The sequence below is a fragment of the Chelonoidis abingdonii genome, chromosome 4, assembly GCF_003597395.2.
Source record: "Chelonoidis abingdonii isolate Lonesome George chromosome 4, CheloAbing_2.0, whole genome shotgun sequence".
Taxonomy (NCBI): Eukaryota; Metazoa; Chordata; order Testudines; family Testudinidae; genus Chelonoidis; species Chelonoidis abingdonii.
Genome location: NC_133772.1, coordinates 31,850,546 through 31,871,200, shown reverse-complemented (window position 1 = coordinate 31,871,200; position 20,655 = coordinate 31,850,546). Strand labels below are relative to the sequence as shown.

The window sequence follows — 20,655 nt, the reverse complement described above, 5'->3', positions numbered from 1 at the left end:
TCACTGTCTGACCTCTTCCCCACAGCAGTGCAGCCCCGCAGAGTGTCTGGAAAAAGGAAATACCATAGTTCTGAATTATGGAATTTATTTCTGAATAACTAACTCCTGAGCTGTACTCCCTCTGCTCTGATCACAAGACAGTACCCAGACCCCTTCCTCTGGAGCAGGCAGCTTGGAAATAAACCAATGCTGAAAACACAGCTCATTGGCAAGCTGAGAGGTTTCTCCATCCAGCTGAGATCATTAGACTAGCAAGTGCTTTATCTTCTCACCCCTCCAAGATCAGGATGTCATGGGAAACAAGGGCTGTGTTATGTGGGTCTACATGTAATTCTGCCTACCCTATGTTATGGCACCATTCTCGATACACACCTCTGCCCTGGCCTTTACCAAGGCTCTGTACCCTGCCCAGCCCTCCAATAAGCTGATGGAGGAATTCAGTGGTTGCCCACTCAGCAATGCCTACACTCTGTGGTAGGAACACAGACCCTACTGCTACCACTGCCAGTCAAGGTGATCAGTATTGTCTTATTGTCTCCTGCCTAGATTGTCAGCTCTTTAGGGTGGCAGCCATCTTTGTTCTGTGTTTCTGCAGTGGCTGGCTCAGCAAGACCCTAATCCATGACTGGGGAATGACTAAACACCACAGGCAGCTCAGCAGCTGCATTCATAGAATCTCAGGGTTGGAAGGGACCTCAGGATGTCATTTAGTCCAACTCCCTGCTCAAAACAGGACCCATCCCCAGATTTTTACCCCAGTTCCCTAAATGACCCCCTTAAGGATTGAACTCACCACCCTGGGTTTAGCAGGCCAATGCTCAAACCGCTGAGTTATCACTCCCCCCCTCAGAAAATTGAGGTGAGGCATGCTCCTCTTAGGACAACCATATAAGTACTGTGTGCTAACCAATTGCACCACTGGAGCACCGAAGGAAAAAAAAAGAAAGAAAGAAAAAAAGAAAGAAAAGAGTGAGTGTGTGTCCTGGCCATCGGACTCCTGCCCCCAGTAGAGGAATTAGGTGCAAAGTGGGCTAGAACAGAATAGTGTTTTTGGGAGGGAGTGGGATACATACCCCTAGGATAGAACAGGGCCTGGGGTAAGGAGGTTGCATCCAAACCATGCACACACAAGGAGGTTTCTGGAAAATGAAGCCAATTTATTGTCTCATAATTTACAAAAATACGCAGATACAAAAGGAGGGTCTACCACCAGGACAGGCCTAACGCTGCGTGGCTAGGACAGGCTGAGTACTGGCACCTCATCCCACCAGATATGCAAAGCGGAGGCTGAATGCAGCCAATACGAACAGGACCCCACTGGTCAGGCTGCGAGTGAGCTGTGCGTAGGGCTGGTGGAAGGATTTTTCTGCATGAAGAGGAGCCATGCTGCAGTTACAGGACTGCTGAGCCAAACCTGCTTGGCACTTTGGATCACTCCTCAGGGAAGCTGAAGCTGGGTCCAGAGAGAAAGGGGCAGGAACGGCTCACTGATCTGCAAGAGGGGAATGGAATGAGGTACCAGGGATGATGGAGAGCCTGAGCAGGCAACTTGCAAAGCAGCAGTGCGAGGATGACACGTCTCTTGATGGGACCTCTCCAGCCTGTTTGGTTCATGGGACGGAGTGAGAGACCAAGTTTGAGAGACACTGGCTTCTCAGACAGACAATAGAAAGCACAGGTGGAACGGGGGGGCTCCATGCCAGCCAGCTGGGAGCAGCCACGGACCAGCCACGGCTCTGGGTCCTGGAGGAAGCCATCAGCTGCGGACCTGAGCAAACTTCTTGCGCAGCCATAGGGAGTCCTGGTAGAAGCGGGGGTCCCCCAGGTGCAAGGCCGTCCTCTTGTAGAAGTAGCAGTACAGCACAGCCGCTGGGGACAGCAAGAGGAAGGTGAGACAATACAGCCGGCTGGGGAATGTCCTCTCCCCCACCCCATCTTCCACCTGCTGGATCACCCCACTGTGCCCTGAGGACCTCCAGGACGGGCAGAGCCTCACTGAGATCCAGCACCCATGGGAAAGGGTTGGTATAGCTCATGGGAACGTAGAGCTGCCATTCCCTAACAAACCCAAGCCCAGCCTAGGGAGATTGCAGGGAAGGCAGATGGGGCCAGCCCACTGCCTGCTCTGGGGCTGTGGTCTGTGTGTGTGTGTTGGGGTCCATGATGGAGGTTGGCCCTTACCCAGCCTCTGGAACACAAAGAGGGCCTGGAGCCCGTCCGTCCACACGAAGCGGGTAGAGTTTTTCCAGCGCAGGTTCTGAAGGAGACAGAGGCACAAGGGAAATCAGAGGCAGGAAACGGCCACGCGAGCACCTGCTCAGCCCACCACAGAGCTCAGCACGCTGGGTCCCTTTACTCACATCCTTGCTCCTCTCTTCTCCGGGCTGCTCTATTCAGTCACCTCCCCATGTCACTTACTCCAGATCCCCAGTAGGAAGCAGCTCCTTATCTCCCCAGGGTTAGAGGACTCCCCCTAGTGGCTGAGCCCCTTGCAGGGGGAGAACTGCATCATCACCGTACTGATCTACTTTCCAAAGCAACCTTTTCCCAACAAGAACCATCCCCCTCTCTGAGCCCGGCCCTGGGGCCCAGCCATCTAGAGGTCTCCCTCCTCCTCCCTATGAGGGGGGGTGTGAGTGGCAGAGAGCAGCTCAGGGAGCACACAAAGGTTAATCAGATCATCGGATTTATACAGAACACCAAGACCCAGTTGAGCTTCCCAACAGAGATCCTAGAAAATCCTCTTAAATCCCGCTGCCCAGCTATGGCCCATGGGCAGCGCCAGCCAGGGGAAGCTGCCAGGCAGACGCCCTCCCAGTTACTTGTATTGGCACCTCAGAGGGATGGGGTCTGGTGGTCTGAGCACAGGGCTGGGAGTCAGGACACCTGGGTGGGGTTCCCAGCTCAGCTGCTCACTAACTCGGTGGCTTTGGGCTAGTCACCTAGGCCCAGCTCCTTAGAAGTATATACCTTTGAGGATTTGACCCTTGGTCCCTCTCTGTGCCTCAGTGTCACCCTCTGTGCAGTGGCGGGGGGGAGGGAGGGAGGGGAGATGATGCTGGTGGCTCCCTGTTTCATGGGGGGGGCTGGACGGCAGGTGTTCTGAAATCCCTGGCTGGGGGGTACTGAAGCAGGGCAGAGCGAGACCACAGCATTCATGGCAGCAAAGGTATCTGGTATCTGGCTGGCAGTGCCTCACCATGATGCTCTGTTCCAGTGGGTTACGAGCATCAGTGGTTCTTATTACTGATGTTCTGCAGCACCAAACGGTTGAATCCAACACAAGAGGCTGGTTTATTATCCCGTGGCTTTGGGCCAGGTACTAGTCTCAGCCAGCCGGTCACCCCAGTGCTCACCCTGGCATCTCAGAGCCAAGCAGCAGCCCCAGCAGAGAAATGATATTTGTGGAGCTAGCCCTTTAAGAGACTGGCAATGTCGCAGCAGGTAGCAGAGACAAGACTCTGAGCAGCAGGTGAGATTAAAGGGGGGAGGGCGCAGTGCCTAAGAGACAGGGCAGGAAAGATTTAACGGAAGTGGTGAGGAGGGGATGGTGGGTGTCTTGAGGATAGGAGGAGAGCAACCCTCCCTACCCTTCTCCTCCCAGGAGGGCAGGGCACAAGCTGCTCCAACTCAAACTGGGATGGACATTCGCAGCTTGCGGCTGCTGCGACCAGCTGCACCCCTGACGGCTGGCTCCTGGCGGGGATTTATCCCATGTAATGTCCTGGACAGACACTGGCACTGCTCACCCAAGGATCAGCCTTGCTGGTGGGGAAGCCACTCCAGCAAGACTCTAAAGCAGGCTTGGGAGCTTTCCAGGGCAAGTACCGACGAGGCCAGGCATCTGTGTAAACCCAACTCCCTAGGGCTCCCACACAGGATCCAACCCAGGATGCACTTGTTCATCTGTTGGATCCTGATCAGAACTCGGGAGACCAGGGGCTGCTGCTCAGGGGGGGAGCTGAAAAGGGAAGAAGGGGGATTTCAAAGGGAAAGGCTCTTGCTGTACTGCCCTCTCATTGGTACCACAGTTGAGGACACAGGTCAGTCTCCACCCTAGCTCCAGCAGTCCCCTGCCAGGAGGGTGTTCTCTGAGGCCTGACTTCTGCTGAGCAGTGATTTGGGTTTTTAGATGGAGCAAAATCCCTTTGGGAGGAAGTGATAGGATATTAACAGACTGGCCAATGGCCCGAGCTGTGCTGCGGGAGGGTGGGCTACCCGACTAGATGGATAGGTGCAGCCACTCCACCACCCCTTTAGGAGTGAACACACTGTGAGCATTCTGATCACTCCCGGGACAGCTTCTCAGGGCAGAACCGATGCCTCTGCCATCCTCTGGCCCCAGCCGCCAAGGGAGGAGTTGGATTCAAATGTACTTTGAATCCCAAACTATCCCCTGTCCAAATAAACTCTCACTGTGGAGTTGCATCCCCCGGCCATGTTTCCGACCATGGCATCAACAGAGCACAAGGCCCAGGATACCAGCACCTGCCGATGGCCATGCAACAGGCTGCTGTGTGAGGCCCTGCTCCTGCTTTCAGCAGTGGGGACTCTGCTTGAAGTGGCTGGGAGGGCTGCTCACAGACCCACGTCAGATCAGGTCCCTGAAGAGCCATAGCTGACTATGCTGCCTAGTGGAAGAAGCAGCTCTCCCCAAATCTGGCAGATGGGGCAGGTTTCTGCCCAGCCTCACGGACAAACTCCAAAAAGAGAGGGGGATGCTGGGGAGGCACATGTGCCCCCAAAGAAAGGATCTGAGTTGGGGAGGAACAATGCTCCCCATCACAAGCTGGGAGGAAGGTTCTGGGGAAGGGCTGCACAAAGCCAAGCTAAGCTCCCTCCAAGGGAGAGGAGAGGAAGTGGGTCTTGTACCCCTCCCCCACTTCTACACCAGGCCCAATCCCCCCGCTTGAAGCATGGGGTGAATCCCCCAATCAGCGAGGGCCCAGGTGTAAGGATGCTTAGCAGCAGCTCCTTGTATCTCACTCCTCTCCTTAGAGTGCCCCACACTCTCCAGAGATGCACTGCTGCCTCCTTGGGAGACAGAAACGTTCCACAGAGCAGCAATCTCCCTCTCTGGAGCTGCAAGGGGAGAGGGGCCCTGAGTGAAGCTCTGACCATTCCAGGCTCAGGAGCCAGCCCTCCTCCCTCAGGATAAGCTGCTCTCCAGCAGGAGGCCAAGACAACATACCGCTTACAGAGTGTGGCAGGACTGGCCTGGTGCACGATGTGGAATTTTGGCAGTCTCTAAACTTTCATGCCGGGGCGGGGGCTAGCAGAGCAGATGAGCCCATGTCCAGCTGGGGCTGGCCATCAAGCCAGTGGGTGATTCTGGAATTGCCGGAAGTGAGTATCATATCAGATGCACCAGGCTCCCAGCTGCTCCAGAAGAGGGTAAGCTACCCATCTAGACAGATGTGTACAGCTGTTCCTACGCCCCCTGAGACCCTCAGAGCCCAGTCCTGCCTTACCATGACCCAGATGTGGAAGGCGATGCTCAGAACCAGGTAAGCAGCCGACAGGACAATGGTCCCTTTAAACTTGTGGAAGAGGAGGTTGACCAGGCCAGCCTGGAAGACGAAGGTGTTGAAAAACATGAGGAAGATGATGATGATGTTGAAGAGGACGGCGATATCCTGGATGCTGCAGGGAGACAGATGCCATGAGCACACAACACTTCCAGAGACCACAGCCCTCGCTGGGGCCGTGTGCTGGACACAGTGGCCAACACAAGCATTGTCCTCTGTCCTAGGGCGTGTCCCAGCTGCCCTGGCCTACACAGCAAAACACAAAGCCTGTGCTGGAACAACACCATGCACCAGGCCCCTGGGAGGAGAGGCAGCCAGCTCTGCGTGGTTCCTCCGGCCCAGGCAGCCCCTCCTAGTGCAGTAATTCGCTGCTTTGATAATTGATCTGGGCAGACACAGATGTTCCTCCCCAGATCTTTATGTAACAGACATTTGGCTTAGTGCCAAGAACACAGGCTGGCTCTGGGAATGGAGCCACTGTCCACAGACCAGACTCTCCCTGCAGCTACACCCCCTCTTCCCCAGCAGCTAGTAACTGATGCTTCAGAGGAAGGCAGCCAGGTACTGCTGCACACTGCGGGGAAAGAGGACAAAACCTTCCCCAAGTCCTCCCCCTCCACTTCATTGCCTCAGTATCTCCTCTCTTCCCCCTTGTGCCCCTCCTCCCCATTTTCCTGGTACAGTAGCAGTGAGCTGGAAGAGAATCCAGGGCTCCTGACTCCCAGCCCTCTGCTCTAACGACTAGCCTACAGTCCCTCCCACAACTGAGAAGTGAACCCAGCTCTCCCAATTCCAGCCACTAGCCCCTGCCGCCTCACATGAAGAGCACAAGCTGGATGACGGGGGCCATACGGAGCAGCTCTGAGAAGGAGTTGACAAAGAGATCATAGACGAGCAGCAGGAACTGCAGGGAGAGCACCAGGCTGTAGTTACTAGTCCGGAGCATCTTCCTTTCCCAGGGCTGTGGTCCCTCAGCGTGTGCATTCCAGAGAACGGAGCCAGTTCATCCTCAGGGCCAGAGGGGCTTAGGCTCCCCTCCTGCACCACAGCCTCTCCCTGCGCCCTACAGCTGAGCTCTGGAGTCTGGAAGAGAAGGTCAGAAAGGGTTTATCTCCAGCAGGGCCTGTGGCAAATGCCTACCTGACCTAGAGGTGAAGCTGCAGCTCAACCAAGAGCCCAGCTTGGCCAGGGGTTCTCCCCAAGCTTCTTCACATGCCCCAGACAGTACCTGGACCTAAATCCGTGGGACCTTCTCAGTTTCAGCTACCCAGCAGCCAAGCTCCAGGCTAGAGAGCACAGATGCTTACAAGCGGACACCCTGAAGGGTCATAGCAATAATCTTGGAATCCCTTCACCCAGAACACAGGCGCTCTCCTAACTAGGGGCTGCACGCATACCAGGGAGAGGATCTCAAGGGCTCCATGCAGAGCCATGCCCTAACCTAGGGTGCTCTCTACCCTGTGGGTCATAGTCAGAGAGCTCAAGAGCTCTCGTTCTGTCTGACCCAGGTTACTTCAGGGTTATGGCAGGTCACAGACTGGCAGAGAATGCATGGGGGGGGGGACATCATCCTGGAGGAAGAATAGAGGAGACAGAATCTTGGGGGGGTTACAGATGCCCATAAGGGAAGAGGATCATAAATACATTTGGGGTTGGGAGCCAGCAGGGGCACAGCCACAACGGTAGTGGTGTGAAGGGACAAGGGGTTGAGCTTAGAGCGATGGGGTGATCTTGTCTGGGGCAACTTGCGCACAGCCTGAGACTGGAGCAGAGGGATCCTTCCTGGAGACTCGGGATCACTCCGGGCAGGAAGGAGGAGACAAGGAATAGGAGTTGGGGCAGGTTGCCACACCAGGGATGAGGTTTTACCCACCCGTGGGGAGGGGATATGGGTCTGTCCATAGGAAAAAGAGAAAATACAATTCAGAGCCAGCCGCTCCCCCCATCTCTGATTGCTACAACATGTGTGTGTGTGTGGACCGTACACCGCCTAGGGGTGGGGGTAACAAATTGGGTCACCCCCAGGGGGAGGGGCAACAGTACTAGGGGATCGCAATAGGGGGGCGCAGGAAGGCCAGGGCGAACCCCTGCCACCACTTACAGGGGCGGAAGGCGATTCTGGGACATCGTAACTGACACCCCTCTTAATTGCGCGCCTCCGGGGACTTGGGACCCAGGAGCTTTACTGATGCCTCCACACCTCGGTCCCCCTCCACTGGTTCCGCCCAGGGAACCCCCCGATCCCCGCCCCCCACCAGGGACCCCCCCGGGCCTTGGTTGCATAACCAGGGGCGCAGCGGCCCGATCGCGCCTCCTACGGTTCCCCCGGGCGCAGCTGCCTTCCCCGAGCCGAGCCCCGCACGCACCTCGGGCCGCCATCTTCCATCCCCATGGAGACCGCACAACCATTGGCGACCGGCCCGGCCGGCGGAACCCGAAGCGCTCAGATAGAGGCGGGGGCACCGCCGGATGCCTTGGATCATAGAGTGGCGCTGAGTTCTCTTCTCCCCGTCTCTGTGACCTGCGCAGGCCGCTGGACGGCGAAGACTCCATTTCCCATAGTGCTGCAGGAGAGGGCGCGAGCCGGAAGTGCCGGGCGTGGCTGTAAGGGGGGAGGTGAGTCAGCTGCGCGGCTGGTGAGCCGCGGGGGATTTGTGGACCCTTGGAACTACTGCTCCCAGGGTGCACCGCGCCGCGACGAGAGGTGCGAGCTGGACGGGGACGGGGACGGGGACGGGGGAGGGGTCAGAGGACCGGTCCAAGGGGCAATGGGGGGGAGAGCAGGTGACCCCTCCCCAGCCCAGTGTCATGGCCCCAGCAGCACTCCCTTGGCACAGGGCCCCAGTTCCCCAGCCGGGCCTGGCTTTGACCCATGGAGGCACGTGGGGCTGGGCTGCCTGCAGGGAGCCCCGTCTCACTGGGGCGCAGTTTTCACGCTGTGTTGGCCCCAGGGCTGCCCCCAGGGGACTGTGCGGCTCCTGGGTCGCTCACAAGGGGCCAGTTACAGGCTGGGGGATAGCACCCCCGCATCGCCAATGCTTTGCCCCCAATCCTGCCCTGTTAAATGGTGCCAGCTCACCGCTTTACTGGGAGTCTCGTGATTCTTAGTGTTCGCTCATGAGGCCTCAGCTGCTGGAGAATGCACAAGAATCAGCCCTTCTGAGTTAAGTAAGTTTTTAGCCGTCATGGTTGCAGAGAAAATCTGGAAATCATGACCACGCGTGCGCCCGGATACTCATACAACACGAGGCAAATACAGTGAGCCTCGCATTCATTCACTTCATTTCCTGACCTCTTTTCCATTTACACAGACCCAGAGGTGCCCATGATTCTTTGCCACTCCTTTGGGTCCATGACTTGGGTTTGTAGGTCTAGGACTCGAAGTTCCAGCCCTTTTTTCAAACTTCTCTTGACTGACTCCATTGTACCATTGGTATTCCGTGCCCTTTCTTGCTGCTCTCTTCCTCCTGTGCTTTCTTCGCTGGTTGCTCTCCCATTCTTATCACACGCCCAGCCCATTTCAAACAGGCTCTGGTGCTCTCCTGCCTATCTATCATTAAGAGTCCCAAGTTCAGTTTCCCCTATCTTCTTCCCTGTGTGCTCTGTCTACTCTCTGCTTGCCTGCCAGTCTCCTCAGTAGAGTATTTTCTGCTTCCTATATCTTTTGTTTTCTCTTCCATCTCTGTAAGACCCACTGTTTCCAAACTGTAGAGCAGGCAGGGACAAATGCAGGCAGCATACACTTTTCCTTTCAGCTTGTTAGTTAATTGCCACCCCCACGGTAATCCTGCCACTTTTTTCACTGCTGCCCATGCACATTGGGTTCTTTGCCTCCCCTTCCTCTCCCCATGTCTCTCTCTAGTGGTACTAAGTGTATTTCCCAAGTACACAAATTCTTCTGATTCAGCGTCTCTCCTGAAACTTTTATCAACAGCTCTTCTTCAGCCTTGCCTGCTTGCACAACTCCAGTTATCTTTATGTTTACTTTAAAACACAGAGGCCCACACTCTTAGGATATTTACTAATTCCTGTTTGCTGTCAACCAAAAGGGGCAAGTCACCAGCATACGTCAGCTTTCTCTGTGTCTCCACAGACTTGGTTCTCATACTAATTAACTCCATAACTAGGATGAAGAGAAGTGGACTCAGCGTACCACCTTGTCTTAATCTGATTGTTACCTCCACATTCTGAAATAGTGTGTATTGTTTTCACCTTAGCTGTTGACCCTTGATACAGCTTGTCTATCATCTCCACTTCTTGAACACCTCTGCCCATCTATCTCAATACTGCAAACACCAGCTCCCATGGAACCAAGTCATATGCTTTCTCAAGATCAATAAACGCTACATAGCAGTTATGCCCTCCACTTATTATTCTTGTAAACTTCTATCTCATTGCAAATATTGTGTCTATTGGCTCCTTCCCTTCCTAGAGCCATGTTGCTCCTCTCCTATATTCTCCTCCACCTTGCACACCATCCTTGCCTTCAAAATTCTCTCCGGGACTTTGAGGCTGACTTAACAAGGTGATGCTGTGATAGCTGTTCAGATCAAACATTTGCATCACCTTTACCCTTCCAGAGAGGCACAATCAACCCTATTCTCCAATCATCTGGTATCCTAGCTTGATCCCAGCAAACTCTGAGTAAGTTTACTCCAGTGTCTCCAACTACCTTGATCATACCAACAGTTATCTCATCTTCTCCAAATGCCTTACCATTCTTCATCCTATTCAGTGCTGCTTCTGTCTCTTCTATACTTTTGGAGGCTTCCCCAAAATTATCAGCAGTGCTCGCATTTGCAACTCTCTTCTAATTTAACAACCTTTAGAAATATTTTTTCCATAGCTCCTACCACCTGTTTGGGGTTAGTCACCACACAGTACCTATCCTTCACATATGAAGATTTCTTCATTTCGTGTGCTTTAGTGTTCCTCTTTTTTTTCCCAACCCAAAAACCGATTTCCTGCGATCATCTTCCTGCAGCTTTCTGTTTAATTCCTCTTTAGCCTCCATTCTTGCCTTAGCAACTGCCTTTGTAGCCTTCTTTGGCCTGTTTGTGTCCGTTTTTTGATGCTCTCATTATCATGACCTGCTCTCTCAAGCTCTTTTGAGTCATTCATTCTTTTTTGTTTCTCTCGCACTTCAGATTTCTCCCACCAGCGTGTTCTCCCCAAATATATATGTTTTTAAAGGCCTTATCATTTTTTAAGCCAGTGTCATGATTTTTCAGGACTGGACCTCTAACTTTTGAATGCTTGGAGTTGGTGCTATTGTGTGAGACTGGACATGGGACTGGGCTTTCTGTCCCTTTGAAATCCTCCCAGCATCTCTGGAGCATCCTCTCATGAAGAGTTTGGGTTGGAATTGCTCCATTTGGGTGGGGGGCAGCAGGAGTCCTGCTGATCCTTCCTCAGGCTTTGTGGGTTTACAGGGGCCTGGGAACCACCAGCTCCTGGATGCTGTTCCCAGCACTGCCTTGCTGTCTGGGTGTAATAGACAATATATTTGTATAGCACCTTCCCTCCAGCTCTCTCAAAGTGCTTTATGCATCCCAGCCCTCCCTGGGCAACAGGCAAGCATCACGATCCCCGTTTTTCTGGTGGGGAAGATGGGGCTGACAGGCAACAGAGTGAGTCGAGGCAGAGCCGTTGGTGCAAATGATCACGAATGCTACAGCTGTGCATGACGCCGACTAAAACCGATTAGTCCCTGCCAAGAGGTACTTGCTGTTTTGTCCAGTTGCTTAGCAGTCTCATCTAACCTCTCAATGCACAAACACATTGAGATCCTGACTAGGAAATGGTGCTCTTATTCAGCATGTATGTGACCATTATTGCAGAAGCTCCAATCAGAATCCGGTGTCCTAGTGTGCTGAGCACTGGATGCAAGTAAGAGGGCGTAAAACTTGTCCTAAAGAACTTTCAACTCCTAGACTCCTTTCCTGACCTCCAGGCATTTTAACTGCTGACCATCCAGCAGGCAGGATTCTTGTGGCTGCAGACATTAAACCCTGTATCACCTCACGGTTAGTCCATGTGTGCTCATCTGCGTAAAGCACAGTGGATGGGACTGAAGGTCACTGCATCTGCAGACGTGAGAGGAATGACACTAGACTGAGCTACACAAAGTGAGGCCCAGGGCCTATTGGATTTTGCAGCCACTGATTCCCAGAGATCATTTGGAGGCTGAAGTGTTCACTGCTGGTAATCTCACCCACGAGCAGCTCTTTTCCTCCCTTGAGGTGGCTGGGTGTATTTTTGGTGGAGGATGCAGCTCTCTAAGCAAATGAGATGCCACCCTCCAGTTCCTGAGAACTTGCTAGTGTGCACTTAGTCACAACCCTGTGTGGAGAGTCTGTCCCATCGCAGAGAGATGTCTCTCCTGATGGCATCAGCTCAGCACAAGGCCAGACTGGGAGTGCTGTAGGGCAGTGTTACAAGTTACTTAGTTCCACACAGGGGTACCAGGGTGAAATATAATGGCCTACGTGTGACCTTAAGAACCCTTCAGCACCACTTGACACAGGGTTACAAGAATATCCTAATCCTGGTGTGTATAGGTGGGCAAGGTAATATCTTTTATTAGCAGGAGTGAAAGTAACACTCAACACTTACCAGTACAGGAGCAGAAGGGGTGGGGCTAGGGTTCAGTGTCCCCCTGCCAGCTCATCCGTGCTGCCTGGCCCATGCCACCTAGCGCTCCAGCAGCAATTTAAAGGGCCAGGGCTCTGATCACTGCTGCTGTGATAGCAGCAGCAGCGGTTGGAGCCCTGGGCCCTTTTAAATCGCTGGTTCCACGGCAGCTGCTCCTTTTGCCCCCACTCCTCTCCCAGTGGCAGCGCAGGTGGGGCAAAAGGGGCAACGATGTTAAAGTGCTGCCGTGGCAAAGGGCCCTGCTTAAAGTGTTGCCGTGGCAGCACTTTAACATCAGCTGCTACTGGCCAGTACCAGCGGCCATTTTTTACCAGTACGCCATCCTGGCTTATTTTCACCTGTTTGTTAGATTAATTTCTGCTGGTGAGAGAGACAAGCTTTCGAGCTACACTGAGCTCTTCTTCAGGTCTGGGTTTTCTGTTGGACACAGGCATGGCTAGTCACCTGTCTTCTGACATCTAAATCAAGCAGTGTAAGCTGACAGTGGAGAACCACAGTCACAGAGTCAACGGGGATATGACAACAATAGGATAGCAAAACAGGACAATAAGCCCCAGAGGTTATGCTGACTCGGGTACAAATAGTGAACTCTGGGGAAGGCAAGGAAGACACCCCTTTTTCCTGCACCTAGGAAGTAATTGGGCAGTGTGGTTACTTTCACAAAAACGGGGTCACAGCCTTGCCTGAAATGCTGCGAAGGATGTTTGGGTGAGATAAAACATCTTTAGATGGAAAGTTAGCCTGCTCAGTTGAGTCTCTAGGAATCATGTTATGATTTTATTTTATATGTAACCCTTTTGTTTCCATCATCCTTAGTCACAATCTCTTGAATCTTGAGTAGTTTATCCTTATTTCCACTATAAATATATCTCAGTGTTTTGGTATTAGATCAGGAGCTGATCCAGAGCTGGTGTGCGTGCTGGTCCGTGGGGACAGCAGAGCTGGTATTACTGTAGGTGTTCAGTGGAGAAGAGGCTGGATCTTACAGGGGAAGCTTTGAAGGGACCTGGGAACTGGGATGCACTGATTGTTTGCAAGGCAAAGTGAGGACTGGCCTAGCCCAGCGGAGATGGTTTTGGTGGCTAACAGGCTGGCGCTGTCAGGGAGTTATCACCCAGTTAAGCACAAGCAAGGCTCCCTCTTGCTGGCGGCTGGAGGTGACTCAGTCCTGGGTCCCCCAAGAACTGTCACCCAGTGTTCCACAGGAGGTCAGACTAGATCAAGGGTTCTCAAACTGGGGGTCGTAAGATTATTTACATGGGGGGTTGCGAGCTGTCAGCCTCCACGCAAAACCCTGCTTTGCCTCCTGCATTTATAATGGTGTTAAATATATTTGAAAATGCTTTTAATTTATAAGGCGGGGGGTCGCACTCAGAGGCTTGCTGTGTGAAAGGGGTCACCAGTCCAAAAGAACCACTGGAGAGTACCACTGGACTAGATGATCTAATCATCCCTTCTGGTTTTAAAGACTCACTCTCCAGTGGGGGAGGGGTATACAGGAACAGCATAGTGGGGTACTGTCAGAAATGGGGTGCAGAGCTGGGGAGGGATGGGAATAGCAGGGGGTGCTGTGGGGCAGGATTGAGCATTGGGTGAGCGAGGCAGGGGGATCAGCCCCACTCCCATGTATGCTGTCCCTCGCCCGAGCTTTCTACTGTTGGTCTCAGGTGCCTTTAGCTCTGTGCTCCTCCCCCTTCCAGCAGTTGTGCAGTGCTGATCTGAAAGCAGAAGCTGGGAGGGTCTCATGACCCGCTGCCTCCCCACAGGAAGTGCCAAGCATAGGTGCAGCTGCCAGGGTGGCAGGCAGGAGGCTCAGTGACTGTGACGAGGGCCCTTCCTTTCTCTCTAGGTGCTGGGGGAGTGGGTGGTGTTTTGGAGGATCTGAAACCCCTGGGCTGGAGGTAGCTCCCTCTCTGTGGCTGATCAGGTTGCATTTTTCAGCTGGGAAGGCTGCTGGGCACTGCTTGTGCTTCTGGTGCTAGCTGGGACCCAGATGGTGATCTGACCAGCCCATTGTGGATACTCGTGGCAGCTGGTGGGAGAGCCTTCGGTGCTGCGGGGGCTGGGTCCATGTCATGCTGGTGGCTGGCGCGTGGGCACAGCATCCCCAAAGCCCAGCTCTTGGGTTTGATTGGCTCAGCACGGATCTTCAGTGTGTGAGTGCTGCAGGGCAGGGACTCCTTGGGGAGGGTGGGGGAGAAAGGGGCTCTTCTCTACTTGGGAACCTGGGATCCCTGCTGTCCTCCCGGGGAAGGGGAATGAAGTCTGCAGGGTGGGTAGAGGCCTCTCTTGCCCTCTGAGCTCTGGCTGCAGGAGTTTAATTATCTAAGATCATCTCTGTCTCTGGGGACTTTCCCAGCTGACTCCCACCCAGCAGGATCCGTTCTGGTTGGGCTCAGGGCAGTTGGCTGCTCCTCCCCGCCCACCTGCAGCTTGTTACTTAAGGCTGCACTTAAAGCAGCTATTCATCCAGTCTGATTAACTCTGAGGCTCCGCCTGCTCCTGGTTCTATAACCGGCCTTCTGAGATAGGAGGGCACTGGCTGACAGCAGTTGGCAGAGGCTGGTGGAGGTGAGAGAGGGTGGCAGGCGGGTGGATGAGGAGCGGCTGGAGCCAGGTGGAGGTTGGAGGGAGGGCTGGCGGGTGAGCAAGGGGCTGCTGGAGAAGGAAAGACAGAAGGTGGGTGGCGGAGCCCAGTGGAGAGGCAGAGTGAGGGGTGTCTGGAGCTGGGTGGAAGGTGAGCGGCGTCCGGAGCCAGGTGGGAAGGGTGGGCCGGTGAGGAGGAAGTGAGGGGTGTCCAGAGCCTGTTGGAGGGTGGGTGGGTGAGGCGTGGATGGAGCCTGGTGGAGGGGAGGGAGGGAAGAGGGGCACCTGGAGCCCGGCAGAGGGAGGGGAGGCCAGGCAAGTGAAGGGCAGCTGGAGCCCAGCAGAGGGAGGGGAGGCCAGGCGAGTGAGGGGCAGCTGGAGCCAGGCGGGTGAGGGGCGGCTGGAGCCCGGCAGAGGGAGGGGAGGCCAGGTGGGTGAGGGGTGGCTGGAGAGGAGGGAGGCTGGGCAGGCAGGTGAGGGGTGGACGGAGTCCGGCAGGGAGGGTGGGCAGGTTTGGGGTGACTGGAGAGGAGGGAGGCCGAATGGGCGGGTGAGGGTGGCCAGAGCCTGGTGGGGGAGGATGGGCGAGCGGGTGAGGGGTGGATGGAGCCTAGCGGAGGAGAGAAAGGGAGGGCAGGTGAGGGGTGGCAGGTCAGGGAGGGAGGGTGGGTGGGTGAGAGGCAGCAGAGCCTGATGGGCTGTGCAGGGTCTGGCGTGGGGGGCAGCGATTTGCTCAGAGTGCAGGAGGGCACAGGCTGGGCAGTACAATCAGCTGGTGTGGTATTTCCCCCTCAGGTGCAGTCCCTGCTGCTGGAGTGATGCCCACCTTCCAGTTCTTGCCCTTCTTGGCGGTGCTGGGCACCCTGGGGTTCCTGTGTGTGGTGTTCACAGGGTTCTGGTCCCAGCACTGGCGTGGAGGCTTTGCCTGGGATGGCTCCGCCAAGATGTTTAACTGGCACCCACTCTTCATGGTGACGGGCATGCTGGTGCTGTATGGGGCGGGTAAGTGGGTGCTGTCCCTGGGTGGCGTGTCGGGAGCTGGGACGTGGATACAAGGGTTTCTCTGAGTGTGCTGGCCTCTCTCCCCTGCAGCGGTGTTGGTGTACCGGGTGCCCAGCTCCTGGGTGGGCCCTAAGCTCCCGTGGAAGCTGCTGCACGCGGCGCTGACCCTGGCAGCTTTTGTCCTGGTTGTGCTGGGGCTTGTCGCCGTCTTCGGGTTCCACAATGCCCAGAAGATCCCCAACATGTACTCGCTGCACAGCTGGTTGGGGCTGGCAGCTGTGCTGCTCTTCTCTTGCCAGGTGGGTGCCCAGCCTCCCCCTCTGATGCCCAGCTCTGCCCTGGCTCCGCCTCTTGCTGTTGACTGCCTGTGCCATGGCGTGATCCACTCTGTGTCCCAAACTCTTCTCTAGTGGCTCATGGGGTTCGCTACATTCCTGTTACCCTGGTCCCCTGCCTGGCTGCGGATCATCTACAAGCCTGTTCACGTCTTCTTCGGCTCCACCATCCTTGCGTTGGCCATGGCTGCATCCATCTCTGGCATCAACGAGAAGCTCTTCTTCAGCCTGTGAGTGCCAGAGCTGGTGTGGGGGTGTGTGGGTCTCCATTCGGCCTAGGGCTTCCCCCACCACTCCTAAGAGCTGGGCCAAATCAGGATCCATCTTGCCCAGTGTCTTGTCTCTGACAGTGGCCTATACCAGAGCTTCAGGGTAGTGCACAGAACAGCACAGTGACCCAACCCTGTCTTCCCATCTTGGCTTATGTTAGTCACCCCAAGCATGAGTAGGGTCACCTCCCTCCACCACACGTATGCGCTGTGTGAGTGATAGATGCCAGCAAGCGGCTGAATGGTGACAGCCCCAGAAGGGAAGATCTAAGGGCTGGGCAGGCTCGGTGCAGAGAGGATGACTAAGGGGAGACTTGGGAAGCGTCCTCAGCTCTAGGTGGCTGTTCAAGAGACTGGGAAGCTGCTATTATGGGAAGGAGTAGGTGGTGAAGATGACTGGGCAAGGTTGCCCAGGAAAGGGCTAGAACCTCCTGCCCTGGAGATGGGTTGAGGCATGGTCGGATCTCACAGGGCCCAGTGGATGCTCCAGGAAATGGAAGAGGCCCCTCTTCCCTCATCTGTGGGGGTGCTGGCAGGGTTGCCCCCTCCAGAGGAAGCTGGGATTGTAAGGGGCAAGGGTGCTTGCACTGGTGCTGTCTCTGAATGAAGGCAGTGGCTCCATCTCTTCTCTCTCAGGACGAACAAGACAGTTCCCTATACCAAACTCCCCCCTGAGGCCTGGTTCGCCAATTCTCTGGGGATGCTGATCTTGGTCTTTGGGTTGCTGGTGCTGTGGGCTCTTGCCATGCCAGCCTGGAAGCGCCCAGAGTCAGAGTCACTGGAGGCCCGACAGGTACCGAGTCAGCGTTCCTGGTGGCTCAGGCCATAGGCACTGTGGAGGAGTAGCAGCATGGGCAAGAGGGGATGCTGTGGGGTTGGGGATCGGGGAGGAGTTGGGCATGTGGAGTGTTGCAGTGAGGCCAGGCTTAGGGCGGATGGGAAGGGGAAGAGTGGGTGCAATGTTCCCTCTAATATTTTACATCCACGTGCAGAATTAACTTTATGTGCACCAATATGGAGGTGATGTGGGGCTGAGGGGTTCGGTGTGGGGGAAGGGCTGGTAGGAGAAGGGTGGGAGTTGAGATTGGAAACATGGGTAAGAAATAACGAGTCAACGCGCAGCTGATCTGCCTGGGAAGACACCTGCTAATGTGAGGAGCCAGGAAACTGGTGGCTCAGCCAGTGGAGCAGATGGGGGCAGTGATCAGACAGGAATGTCCAGTACAGGATGGTGGCACCAAAGGCCAAGGCGGTTCTGGAGCCACCCTGGGGGAGCAGCAAGATGTGGGTGGCTGTGGTGCTGGAAGCTGACTCAGTGCTGGGCGAGGGGGGTGCCTTGCTCATGATTTCTCTCTCCACAGCCCCTGCTCCATTAGGACAAGTGAAGCAGCTGCCCGGAGGAGCTGCTGCCCAGACTCTCTGGTGAGAAGGGCAGCTCGGTGCTCCTGCTGTTGGCGGTGAGCCATCTCCGGAGCCTGGCCAGCACGGAGCCGAGGGTTGGAGGTGCTCTCCGTGCTCCCTCACCACCTGGCTGCTCTTTCGGATCCCTGGCTCTTGCCACTCCCCTGCCTTCTGCTGTGGGTTCCTGCACATGCTGCTTCTTCCTGGGATTCACCAGGCGGCCTTGGCCCCTCTTGCCATTGTGCTGCTGTGCCTTAAGGGCCCTGGCTGATGCTACGGCCTAGATCAAGTGGCCCGAACTAAAATAAAAGCCTGCTTTGTGGCGCTTGCCCTGGTGTTGGCTCTGCTGGAGGCGAGGGCCAGAGCCTGTGCTGGACACTCAGCTGTAGCAGTGTGCATGTGCCCGGGGCATCAACGTGCCAAGCTCCAGCCAGTTTCCCTTTCCCACTGCCTGCCTAGATCTGCCACCCACTTCTGCTCTCTGGCACTGTCCCCTGCAACCCAGGGAGACTCTGCTAGGGCTCAGAGCATTTGTTCTCCATGGGGTTTGCTTCCAGCCCTGGTCATACTCCCTCTCCCTTGTCCCAGCTCTTTGAGGGGAGGAAGCAGTTACATTTCCTCCTGCCAGGAGAGGGCTGCAGAGCAGGAAGCCGTTGTCCATGCATCGCTGAGATGTGCAGGTGGACCAGGGAGTCCTGCTGCAGTGCCCCCGACTGCCCTGGGGATGCTAAGGTGGGAGGAGCTGTCCAGGGCCATGCTGTTCACTCCTCTACCCAGGTTCCACAGATAAACTCTCTGTACTGAGCTTCTCTGACTATTCGAACAGCTCAGGCCCAGAATCCACTCCCCTGCCGCTCTCTGTTTGGATCTAGGCTGTATTGCCGTCTCTGGGGCTGTATCACAGATCCACCCTGCAGTCCTACACCAGGCGCGGTCTGCCTTTCCTACCTCATGTGGGGTGTCTGGCTCTGGCCTCGGCAGCACTGACTGCTGAAAGCCACCCCAGCAAGAATTTCCAAGTGCTTGGGCCTGGAGGCTTAGTGCCTGGCCAATTCAGTCTTCATGGCTGGCCTCTCCCAGGTCCCGGCTCAGCGGGGGCAGGCACCGTGAGCTCTCTCTCCTTCCAGTGCTTATGTGCTACCATGGGCATGATGTAATTTGGGGGCTGTACAACAGACTCACTGCTGTTGCCTGACCCAGCCACCACTAAGCAAAATGGACTCATAGCTTATATGTCCTTTGGTGGCATCTGCCACGAGCTGCTCAGAAGTTTGAGACAAGATCCTGTCCATTCTGGGCACTGGATCTGCCAGGGGTAGTGTGGGGTCCCCACAAAGCAGATACTTCACTCTGGTTTAAGGATTCATGTACAGGATTAGGGCTAAATTGTTCGCCAGGTATTAATTCCTCCCATCCCCACATGGTGTAACAGATGGGGATGTGGTAGGAAGGGTTCAGTGCCCCAGAGAAGGGCAGACAGGAAGTATAGTTGACTCGGGGGAATATTTCCCCATCACTGATTGCAGGGGAGTAGGACGGGTGGCTCTTCCTATCCTCTATGGCTGTGAGTTCTGCTTCTTGGGGTTGTGTACTATTGCGGTAGGTGGGGAGTGAGCCCTCGTGGCTCAAGCTGACATCATAGGAAGACATTGGAGGCTTCATTAGAAGTGTTTCCAGAGAGAGGCAATTAAATGTATTTGTTGTATAGTATGTGAGAAGCTGCCCAGCCCCAGGGGGTTTGATAGCATCCACACAGAGGCTCAGTACATGTTACTAGAGAGGTGGAATGCAGCTACAGCTGGTTGGAATTTTGAGTTTTTTGTCCCCTGGGAGATTCTCTGACTTCCAAACCTCTGGCTTTGTCCTGAGCTGGGATGCTAAATCGGTGGCAGGACTGTGTGTGACACAAAGCACAGTGAGGATTTCAGTTTGACTTGTTACCTAGAACAGTGAAACGTTTGGGGAAAATCAACCCTGTCAAACATTCAGCTAACTCCAGGCATTCCCAAAATGCACTGACTGTGTCAATCAGCAATTTCTGATGGAAAACTGCTTGTGGAAAATGTCCAACCAGCTCTGTAGACAACCTTGAAAAATCAGGTATCAGAGGGATAGCCGTGTTAGTCTGGACTGTAAAAGCAGCCAAGAGTCCTGTGGCACCCTTATAGACTAAAAGACTTTTGGAGCATGAGCTTTCATGGGTGAATACCCACTTTGTTGGATGCAAAGCAGACAATGGGAGCAATTGGAGTAACTGCCCCTATACCAAGGAGAGGAAGAGTGCAATCCACCACCATCCCATTGAGTTCTGGGGTTTATGGAAATGAATTAGAGTGACTGTTGCAGACAGGTCATGGGGTGGAGCCTGGACATCTACCTAACTCCAGGGAGAGGAGGTGGCTGCTGGGTCCTTGCTAAGAGTTCATGACTTAAAGCTCCAAGCTAGGAAGTGTATTTCCAGTCTGCTGTGTGTCTCTCTCTCTCATAAGCTTGGCTGAAGTGTGTGGCTTCCCCAGGGCTTTGTCTCCTATCTCTAGCATTAGCCATTTCAATATCTGGGGTACTTCTGATGTCTTTCTGGGAAACCGAACACTTATATAGGCTATTCTGAAATGCTGGGGCCTCTGTTTAATAAATAGTATCTTTTGGAATTGGAATCAAGGGGGTGTCTTCTTGGGGGAGGAAATCAGGGGAGGGGTGAAAATTGATCCTCGTAAAAACCAGCTGTTTTTCAATAGGCTTAGTGCTGGGAGTAAGGAGCTGGAGCTGAGCATAGGCAATAGGGAGGTTGGCCTTTCAGCTCTAGCAGTCTGGGAGCAAGGCCACCCTTATCGATCCAGCTCCTCAGAGCAAGGCAGGACTAAGAGCCTAGTGGTGCAG

At 54.8% G+C, this 20,655-nt stretch overlaps 2 protein-coding genes across 10 annotated transcripts; one reads left to right on the top strand and one right to left on the bottom strand.

Moving 5' to 3' along the window:
• Positions 1-1,136: 1,136 nt before the first annotated feature.
• Positions 1,137-7,993, bottom strand: TMEM138 (transmembrane protein 138). 2 transcript variants are annotated; one of them, XM_032776410.2, is made up of 5 exons: positions 7,895-7,993; positions 6,347-6,611; positions 5,472-5,643; positions 2,182-2,257; positions 1,137-1,869 (listed from the first exon to the last, which is right to left on the bottom strand). In XM_032776410.2, the coding sequence occupies exons 2-5, from the start codon at positions 6,472-6,474 to the stop codon at positions 1,757-1,759; spliced, it is 489 nt and encodes a 162-aa protein (XP_032632301.1). In that variant the 5' UTR covers positions 6,475-6,611; positions 7,895-7,993; the 3' UTR covers positions 1,137-1,756. The 2 variants fall into 2 exon arrangements, with proteins under 2 accessions (XP_032632301.1, XP_074921117.1); XM_075065016.1 differs by lacking the exons at positions 1,137-1,869; positions 2,182-2,257; positions 7,895-7,993 and adding an exon at positions 2,374-2,480 and having other exon boundaries at positions 6,347-6,560.
• Positions 7,919-20,426, top strand: CYB561A3 (cytochrome b561 family member A3). Of its 8 annotated transcripts, XM_075065015.1 has the most exons (7): positions 8,214-8,232; positions 8,637-8,696; positions 15,564-15,770; positions 15,861-16,069; positions 16,181-16,335; positions 17,011-17,167; positions 17,736-20,426. In XM_075065015.1, exons 3-7 carry the CDS (start codon positions 15,587-15,589, stop codon positions 17,748-17,750), a joined length of 720 nt encoding a protein of 239 aa, XP_074921116.1. In that variant the 5' UTR covers positions 8,214-8,232; positions 8,637-8,696; positions 15,564-15,586; the 3' UTR covers positions 17,751-20,426. The 8 variants fall into 8 exon arrangements, with proteins under 8 accessions (XP_032632292.1, XP_032632298.1, XP_074921116.1 ...); XM_032776401.2 differs by lacking the exons at positions 8,214-8,232; positions 8,637-8,696 and adding an exon at positions 7,919-8,144; XM_032776407.2 differs by lacking the exon at positions 8,637-8,696 and having other exon boundaries at positions 8,117-8,232.
• Positions 20,427-20,655: the final 229 nt, after the last annotated feature.